Source organism: Trachurus japonicus, chromosome 6 (assembly GCF_045865225.1).
Source record: "Trachurus japonicus isolate A0001 chromosome 6, Traja_1.0".
NCBI lineage: Eukaryota > Metazoa > Chordata > Actinopteri > Carangiformes > Carangidae > Trachurus > Trachurus japonicus.
In genome coordinates, this window is record NC_140912.1 from 23022152 (window position 1) to 23033417 (window position 11266).

At 40.2% G+C, this 11266-nt stretch overlaps 1 protein-coding gene and 1 pseudogene across 2 annotated transcripts; both read left to right on the top strand.

Annotated features, from left to right (window-relative positions):
- The first annotated feature begins 8565 nt into the window (after nt 1–8565).
- On the top strand, nt 8566–9586 carry LOC146986177 (myosin heavy chain, skeletal muscle-like; annotated as a pseudogene). Its single transcript, XR_015036051.1, has 4 exons — nt 8566–8961; nt 9066–9269; nt 9359–9484; nt 9577–9586. The product of XR_015036051.1 is annotated as a myosin heavy chain, skeletal muscle-like (transcript).
- Nucleotides 9587–9903: 317 nt separating this feature from the next.
- LOC146986178 (paramyosin-like) lies at nt 9904–10823 on the top strand. Its single transcript, XM_085780460.1, has 3 exons — nt 9904–10046; nt 10485–10614; nt 10732–10823. The coding sequence occupies exons 1-3, from the start codon at nt 9904–9906 to the stop codon at nt 10750–10752; spliced, it is 294 nt and encodes a 97-aa protein (XP_085636586.1). The 3' UTR covers nt 10753–10823.
- The last annotated feature ends 443 nt before the right edge of the window (nt 10824–11266 follow it).

Here is an 11266-nt window from a genome sequence, read left to right on the forward strand (position 1 = left end):
ACCGGGATTTAGCCTCAGACCGGAAGTACGATGAGCTCAACTACAAAATAAAAGCGGAAGTGAAGCGTTTCCACCCACTGTCTTACTTATTTTATTTTTATTTTTTTTAAAACATGACTACCGGTACATCGTTTTTGTTACTATGCGTCATGTGCAATAATCAATTACGATGCTGTACATATTTCTGCTGAAACAGACAAAGGCATTTAAATAATTAAACTGATATAATAAGCATATTTTTTATTATTGACAGGGTATATAAAGCCAATTTGTTCTTTTTTATATATTTAAAATAGTATATATTACATTTTTGAATATTTATAATTCTATTTGTATGTGTAACAATTTCCCATGGGAGTTTAAAAAAGTATTCTGATTGTTGTAGAAAACATTTAGTGACACTGGCACCCTCATGTGGTTACACAGTTACCCTACATCTTTATCACTTTTCAGCCACTTTACCAGTCCTATACAGAAACTTTTACTCGAGGACTGGACTTCAGTCGAAATACTGAGGTACTTGTACCGTAATTATGAATTCAAGTGTTTTTGCCATTTTACATATCTATACTTCTACCCCACTCAGTTCCTGTAGAGGAATATTTAAAGCCTCTTTAATCCACTACAGTTATATAACAGCTACAAGTGTTAGAAAAAAATGGTATGACCTTGTACATAAAATGTGTTCCTTATATTATAGTTAATTGTTCAGTCATCACAAATAGTATATAGTAATCATGCAAGAGGATTAGCTTCATAAATAAGATCAGCCTCACCTTTATGTAGCTAGATAATCCTTCCAGACTTCTTTTATTATCAAATCATACTTAAAATATTTTTATTGAGGGCCATCAGTACTGTTACTGACAACAGCACCATTTCTCTCCTCTCTACCAGCGTGACTGTAGAACCAGTGTGCACAACAAAAAAGAACAGTGAAATTGAAATTCAGTCATGATGAATGTTTCTGTTTACACCTGGACTTCTACTGTGACAGGTCACTATGTCTGCTGTAAAAGGGGCACTTGTGTTTATTAATTTATTTCATTCAGACTCCATTAGGGCCACTAGGAGGGCCACCTCATCACCACAGTTATTCCATCCCCGACTAGAGAAAGAGAGTGAGAGTAAAGTTCACAGACAAGAACAATTTTATTCAGTTTATATTTAATTGAAACTGTCACAATAGCCAACTTCACGTGGCTTTCGGTCTTGGACTTTTGCATGATTAAAGTTTTGAAATAAATGAGATGGATGTTTTGAAAATTTGAACTTCACAATCCAACCACAGCTTCTATTGCACACAGTTATTTCTATCACTGTAGCAGCACTTTAGTGAGTTCATTGTATGTCTCTTACCCCACATCCTGTATGAGAGGACAGTGGGCCAGACTGGCAGCTACAGCACTCAGGTTTGACGTGCCAACAGAGGTCAGCCTGAAGAGAGAGAAACAGTCAGTCAGTACGTTTACATGACACTTGAAAAAAACAAATTATTGCCTTAATCCGACTATAACTGGACAACTGAAGTGCATGTAAACACCTTAGTCCGACTGAAATGAAGCCGGTCATCCATTAGTGTTGACATTCCCACAGCAACAGGAGGAGGAGCTGGACAGTCTTACTGAATCTTTGTGAGGTTCTTCATGCACATTATTGCTTTGGACAGACTCACTGAGCCCTCGTGTCCAATACTGTTCTCTGAAATACTGCAAAAGACATAACGACACACATTAAGGACACAAACCTCAGGAGGATCACTCTGTTTAATGTCATAAATGTCAATGACAAACTTGATGTGTGTGTGTGTGTGTGTGTGTGTGTGTGCGTGTGTGTGTGTGTGTGTGTGTGTGTGTGTGTGTGTTTGTGAGACTTACTCTAACACTGTGATGTGTGTCACTGATGTGAAGACGAGGGCCGTCCTGGCAGCAGTGAGATCACCAAGACAGTTGCTGCCCAGGCTGGAGGAAAGAAAAGAAACAAAACACGTTTACATTCTTTACGGAGGGAACAATGTAAAAATAGGATTTGTAATCACATCTTTTCTCCTCTTTAACCAAAATACATCTGACCAAAAAAACTACAAAAAAAACAGAAGACTTTTGAGTTTTACAGAAAAGCAGGATTAAAAGATGTTTAAGGCCATTTGTGCAAGTATAGTGCCCGTGTGAATTGATAGTTACCTGGTGTGTTTATTGTGCCAACTGCTGCTGTACACCGAATTGCCCCTTGGGGATATTAAAGCTCATCAATCAATCAATCACTGCACCTTATCAAGTGATTCATTTTCCAAAATAATATTTACAGGAATGAGCCACATCCATAAAAATTACTAGATCTCAGGTGACCAAAGCCTCCAGTAGTTTGTCTGATTGGTCACTGATGAGGTTCTTTGAGAGTCCGGAAGGAAAAAGACACACACACAAATTTGATATATACGTAAAAGTAGTTTGAAGTTCTTTCTCTGAAAGACCCAGTGGTTGTGTATTCTTTGAGATGACCACTGGGTGGTGCCAAAATTAGAAATATCAGATTCTGCACATAGGGTTAGGGTTAGGAGCCATGAAGCCTTTTTTGAAAAAAGTAAACAGCTACAACATCTTGTAATGAATGAACAAATGAATTAATGACCACAGCTTTGTGGCACCTTTTTATAAGAACTTTTAAACTGCGGTGCTTTTTAAGCTCATTTCACTAACATATTTATTAGTATTATTTATTCTATTTATTCCGTGTTTTAACCACGTCACCCACACATGAAATCATTCTATCACACAGGCTTGAAATACCACGGCTGACTTATGTACGTGTAGAAAATGACCACTGTACCTGATCTTCCTGAGTCCGGTCCAGATAGGAAACAGTCTGGTTAGCAGCTCCACTCCTCCGTCAGCCATCCTCCCGCCTTCCAGCCTGAAATCACAAGACATCCAACATTGTTAGGTCAGAATTTCATTTCCCTATGTAATTTGTGTGGTTAAAGGTCAAACCCTCTATGTTTATAGTTGAGAGCTGAGATGTAGATGTCTTTCTGTTAGATATACGGCTAGAGACAGTTATCTGCCCCAAATTCTCTCCCAGGAACAAGGCCATGTTACCTCCTTTTGCATCTTAAATCTCACTCTCTGGCGGTTTCCAGACATAACTGTAGAGTTAGATGATAACGGTCGGTCACCGTCACTGGATGTGTGAGGAGAGAGAAACCATTGTTGCTCTCCCATCGACTAGCTTGTGTAAATCTTTATCTTGATGCTTATGCCCAATAGCCGATTGGATGTTAATACATCTCCCCTTGCAAGCTCTGTCCACCGTTCTAGTATAAGAATCTGAACTTTGCCGTTTGGCCCTCAGAATTGAGGTGGCATCACGCGCTTAAGTTGTGTTGATGACTCTTCCATTCAAGTACAAATACATTTTGACAATATAAAACATCCAGGACTCTGGTACTGTACTTCTTCTTTTCCTGCATCACCTCATAATTCCTACCCAACAATTAGACTACAACTTGACTTTAATTACAGATTGTAAAGGGGTTTATCACATCTTTTTCAAAGGAGGTTAAATCGAAAGCAACTGGTGGTTTCTCTACTTTTACGTACATGTAAGTAGAGAAACCATCCCTCAACAGGGGAGGTGGCCTCAGACACCACCTATCTCCAATTTACAATGCTGCCCTTTCATCCCTTCCCAGGAGATTCAACAATCTAGCCTCAAAGAACAACTACTGTTCACAAGTGGCAAGTGACTCCAACGACTGTCGTTATAACACAATAGGGCACTAACGAAGTCGAAACAAACCTTCCATCAAAGGCAGTCATTTAAACGACTGTCGTTGGCACTTGGAGCACAAAAGGGAACCAGTGACATGACATCATCACCCTTGTGAACGCCCACACAAGAGGTTAAATAGTGAGTCTTCACACCAGATAGTTGGACCAGTCCCAGCCTGGTCAGATGCGTACATGAACTGATGAAGCCTCTTGGATGAGAGGTGAAATGTCTTCCTAGACAAATAACTAAGTCCAGTTGCTTTCGATTTAACCTCCTTTGAAATACTATGACCTGGGCAAATGAGAATATGCACCGGTTTATCACATCTGTTTATGTGCCAGGTTTTCTGCATGTGTGAAACACTAACTCAATCTCCTCCATCCGTGTCAGTCCATCCATAGCAGAGAGCAGATCCAACACGCTGTTTGCTCCTGATGGTCCAACTGCAGTGTCACTTTTGTTTAACCTGGCACACACACAAGCCACATAAAAAGGGTGCTGTTCAACCAGGCAATCAGTCCTTCAGTACAAAGATTAGTAGTGTTATACAAACCATCATCTCATCTGAGTCAGATTTCTACACAAATATGATATTTATTCATGTACCGTACTACAGCTGCTGACATTTCATGTCCGAGTCCTGATCTTGGGAGTTTGTAGAGCTATACTTTACAGCTTAACACTATGAGAGGGGGAGTAATACCTTTCCTCTGAAGGTGGGGTGGGGGGTGCAATTGTAGGATCAGACTCAATTTATTTATGATGAGTATCATGTGGAGTTGATGACATGTTGGAATGATGAGTTGCAGCAACAGTGGCTGCAATATGAACAGTGAAGCTGCTGCTTTGGCAGGAACACACAATTTTAAACGGGCCAGATTTTTTGAGTGGTGCTAAATAACGTCTGAATAAAACGTGTCAGTGTCACCGCAGCATTATCATGAACGACTAACTACTTGGAATAGCTCTGCAGGCTTAAGTTTCGATATTAAATAAATTACAAGTACATGGCAAGTGGCTACAGGAGGTCGTATACTTGGTACGCCTTCGGAAATTAGCTTTGAAAGGTCAGCTATGAATACATGTTTGTAACCAGAATTATCACCCAACCATCACATATAAAAAAAGATGTCTTGCCTTAGAAACGTGAGTTTTGGCAACAAGGGTAAAACAGAACAGAGAGACTCAACTATCCCCAGGCTGTTGTGGGAGAAACTGTGGATGATGACAACAAACATGACCTTCTTATTATTTTTTCTCTCATAATTTATGAATATGCCTTTATTGCTTATGTCTGTTCAAACAGAACATGCAGAAGACTCACTCCAACTCTGTGAGTAAAACACTAAACACATTTAAATACATTAGAGCATTATGATTATGTCACTTCTTTGCAATTCCAAAGTACTGATTATCAAATGATCACACCCATGAGCCAATTGGTTAAACATAACCATCAGATACATAAACACACAACTGCTTAATTGTAGACACCCTGATCAGTGTCTTCAACCAAAACGGAAGGAGTCAGAAATACATCTAGCATGGTCTGTGGTCATAGGTCTGTACTGTATTTTCAGTGGGTTTTGTTTTTCACTGTAATCTAAACCTGTACTGGATTCAGTATTTTATGTTTATCTGATACTTGCTGAGCTTTTAGTGGTACTATGCACTCTGCTGTAGTATCATGAAAACTGGATGTTGTTGTTTTGTTCATGTTGACTGTTTTGGGTATATGAAGAGACATAAATGCAGTGCAGTGTTGGGAGGCCAGACCACAGAGATATACTGTAGGTGCAGGGAGTCAGTGAAGACTGACCTCTGGTCTGATTTGGTTGTTCAATGTGTTTTCAGATTGAATCAGTTAGAAGAAGAAGTAGTGGAAAATCTGAAGAGTTTTGATTGTTGTTGTTTGGTTTGGACATTTGTTTGGGTGTAGGAAAGGGTCTAGTTGTATGTTGGTCTGCTACTGAGATTTTGCATTTTACTTTTCCACATTATGAACAAGTCAATTACAGCAAGTGACATACCTAGCAATTAGAATCTCACTATGACCTAATCAATTAAATAGAATTCCAAAATTGTCAAAAGTATAAATAACATTCATTCTACAGTATACAGTAGAATACAAGACCAAGGCCCTGGGTTTCTATACATAGGCAGGCTCTTCTTGAATGACAGAGTACACCTTGTGCTGCATCACAGTCACGTCTCAAATTCAGTGCGCCCTCAACCCTGCTGACCCCGACCCACCACTGCTGTGACTGGACCATCTGCTCAGCGCCTGTTTCGGTTTTATTTTCACCTCCTTTTGGGGAGGAGGGACAGAACAGTTGCGTGCTCAACTTACACATCTCATTTTACTTCCACAGCCAAGTTATTCCTGGCGTACGGTCAGCCTACATATGGTCAAATCTTGTAGCACGCCTTTGCTTGCGTCAGTAACCAGTCAATCTGAAAATACAGCTGTACACTAATGACAGATGTGCAATTTTGAAATTTGGTTTTGCTATCAACTCTGAACATGGCTCTTGCTTGAATATTATATTGATTATCCATTTGTTATTTATCAGATTGTTTATCAGGTTTAAGTTACGAGGTTCTATTTTGGTGGCAGTGGAACGACAGGTGCAAGCAACACAACAACTGGTTGGTTTTAATTTTGCATTGCTGGGAAGGAACCTGTTTTTAGTGGAACATTTGCATGTCTAGAGGTGAACACTGTCTCTGTCCGGTCAGTGACGCTTGTGTGCCCATGAAAATTAAATTTGCTTTACATGTAAAATTGGAATTGTGTCCAACAGTGAGTACACAGTGCAAATATATAAAAGTATAAACAGATGTTATTGTAGAGGCAGCAGTTTGGTTTGAGTCATGTGTTGCACTGTCAATAGTGAAGTACTGAAGTATAAAACACAAGGACATTCATTGTACTCCAATCAAATAATAATGTGTCATAAAAGCTGTAATAAACTTTAACTGATTAAACATGCAACAACATTACAGGACACTAAAATATAGAGCCCACCCCTTGATGTGACAGCCTGGACGTCACCACAGCACGTACACACACCCTGAAACAATAACAACCACCTGTTTGCTCATGCCACAAACGCTTCCTTTAATATCCTCAATCAGTTTTCGGGAGGGGGTTAGAAGAGGTCAGCAGGAATGACAGGAAGCAAGGCGCTCATTACAATAGCCACGAGTGAGGCCATTAAATCTCTTATAAATTGTCATCTTTCAACCACTGGCAGCTGGTCTCTGTTAACCACTTCTAAATGCTTTGCATTCCCCATTCCACTTTGTTCTTTATGGAAGCTGCTCATCAACTTTCATGAATGAATGACTTGCCGACTGACCTGCTGACCGAGAGACTATTTGTTTATTTATACAGTACAGTATATGGCTTTAGGGTTTTCCTGAACTGAACTGAACTATTTCAAATTATTTATTTATTTTCTGCCATAAGTGAAATTAAAGTCTAAAAGAACTTTGTGATTGTGGGATTTAAAGTTATCCATTGTTGTTTTCTGTATGTTTTTTTTCCCTTCTTTACTGCAGTTGAAAAAGAATGCTTTTGTTCTTTGTGGGGCTAAAATAGATGTTCAATGTGTAGAAGTGCATTTTGAATGTAAATAATCGTTAACTTGACTTATAACCCTAAATGTCAGGAGAGACACCTGGCAGTCCCCTCCTAACTCGGTTATCAAGTTAAACCGTCACAATCTTCATTTACAGTGAATAACTCGTAGCTCAATAGTAGAAGACTAACAAATATTACAATGTTCCTTTCCAGACCTCTGTGATTTTATTTCCTCACCTCTTCTTGAGCTGCATGTCACTCACATCACTACTCGTCATGATTCTGATTGCAACCAAAAATTCCTGTATGGTCAGATGAATGAAACAGTAGGCGCTGACAAGCTTCCTGTCCTCAAGTCTCAGCTCCACCTTCCAAACACAAGGATAACGCATTATTATACACCATAGCATGCTGTGCTCTCTCCCCCTCCTCCCTCCCTTTCTCTCTCTCTCCTTCTATCTCTGGACAATGGACCCCACTGCAACAGTTGGCCTGGCTAAAAACAACATGTGCGTTTATTACATTTGCAAGTGGGATCAAATAACTGGCATCATCAAAGGTATGTACAGATACATTTTAATGCTGGGTGTAAACTGATGTACTTAGAGCTGTCTACATGTGATTAGATCACAGGTCTCAACAGGGCCAGATTAAAAGTCTTTAGCAAGAGTAACAATACAGTATATGTCAACAGGCTTTGATTGAGGTTGTTTATGTTACAACATACTGTAGGGCAATTACTCCAGATACAGCAGGATTTCTCCAAGGAGAGTTTTTACTTAACTACAAAAGCATTTGTAATGCTCTTGCAAACAAAGATTTCTCAATTTGAAAAAAAGGTTATATAGTTTGAGGCTACTGTAATATTACATTATTACATAATAAAATTAGTGTTCTATACCTTTGTGCAGATTGTGTGTTTTTTGTCTTGTCTGATCTTCCTCCTTTACTAGTCTCATTGCTCAGAAATGCATCAAGGAAACTGAGGTAGACCTGGGTAAGAGTGGGGGGTATCTGGATGGGTGCGGGATGTAGCTGGGTTCCGTCATTTATCCGATCAGTCGTTATGTCTTCACCTCCATCTCTTCTTCTTTTCATGTCATTTTCTGTGGTTTTTCTTTGTGTTTCACTTCCCTCTTCTTCCCTGATTTGGACTTTTCCTTGATGCGTTTCTTCCTCCACTTTTGAGTAGAAGATGCTTTACACAGATGCAGCAGATGTTGTCATCTCTTGTCACTCAGGTGTTGGCAGCGTGGAAGCAAAAGTATGAGGAGGGTCAGGCCGAGCTTGAAGGAGCTCAGAAGGAGGCTCGTTCTCTCAGCACTGAACTGTTCAAGATGAAGAACTCATATGAGGAAGCTCTGGATCAGCTGGAGACCATGAAGCGAAAAGATGAGATGGAGCAGATCAAGAGGAACAGCCAGAGGGTGATTGACTCCATGCAGGGTACTCTGGATTCTGAGGTCAGGAGCAGGAACGATGCCCTGAGAATCAAGAAGAAGATGGAGGGAGATCTGAATGAGATGGAGATTCAGCTGAGCCATGCCAATCGCCAGGCTTCTGAGTCCCAGAAGCAGCTGAGGAATGTGCAGGCACAGCTCAAGGTATTGTTGTCATAGTGCTGCTGCACAAACTACAGTATAGTGAGTGGTCCCACAAAAGCTATCAATGGTGTTAATCTGAATATTTGAATATGCTTTTGAATTAGGATGCCCAACTGCACCTTGATGATGCTGTCAGAGCCCAGGAAGACCTCAAGGAACAGGCTGCCATGGTGGACCGCAGAAATGGTCTTATGGTGGCTGAAATTGAGGAACTTAGAGCTGCTCTGGAACAGACAGAGAGAGGCCGCAAGGTCGCTGAACAGGAGCTGGTGGACGCCAGTGAGCGTGTTGGACTTCTGCACTCTCAGGTGATGATCATTTCAACAATTTAAAGGTTTGATAATAAAAATATGAGGCGTGTTATCACCTAAGTGACATTTCTCTTTAAACCTCTTAGAACACCAGCCTTCTGAACACCAAGAAGAAGCTTGAAACTGACCTGGTTCAGGTCCAGAGTGAAGTTGATGACACCGTTCAGGAAGCAAGGAATGCAGAGGAGAAGGCAAAGAAGGCCATCACTGATGTACGTAGGTTTAAATTTCATTTGGCTACAGTACTAACCCATCTTAAGTGTGTTTTTTATGAGATTTCTAATCCCAATTTTATATTCCCTAGGCTGCCATGAGGAGCTGAAGAAGGAGCAGGATACTAGCGCTCACCTGGAGAGGATGAAGAAGAACCTGGAGGTTGCTGTTAAGGACCTGCAGCACCGTCTGGATGAGGCTGAGAACCTGGCCATGAAGGGTGGCAAGAAGCAGCTCCAGAAACTCGAGTCTAGGGTACAACAGTCATGTTAATGTTTTGCCAGTTGGGTAGAAGTAAAAAGATACATTATTTGAAATAGGTGAAGGTGCGTGAGCTGGAGACAGAGATTGAGGCTGAGCAGAGACGTGGAACAGATTCAGAATCAGTTTACTCCCATTAAAACATTTAAATATGTAAATGTTTTTTTTTAAATTACAGACTGAGGAGGACAAGAAAAACATTAACAGGCTGCAGGATCTGGTCGACAAGCTGCAGCTCAAGGTGAAGGCCTACAAGAGGAAGGCTGAGGAAGCGGTAAGGGCAAAATTTGTTTATTTCGGGCATGTCAATTTAAATCATCATCATCACACTTCATCTTAGTTCAAATAATACAAAACATGTGTTAAAGCCCCTACGAGGAACTTTCAGTTTGTGTTGATTTTGGCGGTCCCTGTGGCCAAAAGTGGTAGCGTTTTGTCGGAATGAAGACTGCATTTCCCATGAGCTCTAGTACGTATTGCTGTAAAGACGCTTACCTGGCTCGCACGTCAGGGCTCCAGACTAACTGTTTTTTGAGCAGTTTTAGGCAAATAACTTTGGAAATGTATTTAGAACAGCCTCTAGCAGGAGACATAGCAGAAACGTGAGACTTTTGCATATCCAGCTAAATGTTCCTTGTTGGGGCTTTAAAATAATTCTGCAATGCGGCATATTTTAATGTACAGTACATTTGCTGGCCTTTTTAATATTTAAACATTTTACATAATATTGTATTCCAGTAGGAACAGGCCAGTGTATCTGTCCAAGTGCAGGAAGGTCCAGCATGAGCTGGAGGAGGCTGAGGAGCGTGCTGACATTGCTGAGTCCCAGGTCAACAAGCTCAGAGCCAAGAGCCGTGACTCTGGCAAGGTAAATATAAAGAATTTTGGTAAAAGTAACCAATATAAAAAAAAAAATTAAAAATCAAACCAAAAAGTTTGATTGTCACTAAAACTACTCACACAAAACATTTATCTGTCTTTACAGGGAAAGGAAGCAGCTGAGTAAAGCACAGTGTGTTTTACGACGTTGAATCATCTAATGTCATATCACTTATGCTGACACAATAAAGATCAAGCTATCGCTCTAATACTTTTGTCTATCACTCGTATCTTTTTGCCTTGCATGAAAGGTTGCTACTTTGAGAGTTCTGTGCACCTTTGTGTCTCTCAGAAGTTGGGGAGATAAGGGCAAAATTAAACGAGTGTCACATTAGTCACTTTATTTCCTCAATAATGGACATGTGATAGATAAATTAGGGGAGACCGGGGATGATTCACCAATAAGGGATAACATTAGAGTTATGTGATCAATATCATGTGTAGCCACTCACTCCATTTCACCTCGCATGTGAATTTGCATGGCTGTGTGAATGTGTTGGTTTTACAGCCAAAAAAACATTTTTTTTTAGGTCAGAAATGAATATTTTGGACCAAGCCTAAATTCTTAGGTAAAATATCAGTCATTTCATCAATCTTTATTTCAAACCACCATGCTGGTACAGGTAGTCAAACAGTGACTA

Bases quoted from the DNA above. Each gene is read 5' to 3' on its own strand.
- LOC146986178 (XM_085780460.1), top strand. From the start codon at position 9,904: ATGTTTTTTTTTAAATTACAGACTGAGGAGGACAAGAAAAACATTAAC. The intron at 10,047-10,484 runs GCATGTCAATTT...ATTGTATTCCAG, and splicing joins GCAAAATTTGTTTATTTCGG to TAGGAACAGGCCAGTGTATC. The intron at 10,615-10,731 runs GTAAATATAAAG...CTGTCTTTACAG, and splicing joins AGAGCCGTGACTCTGGCAAG to GGAAAGGAAGCAGCTGAGTA.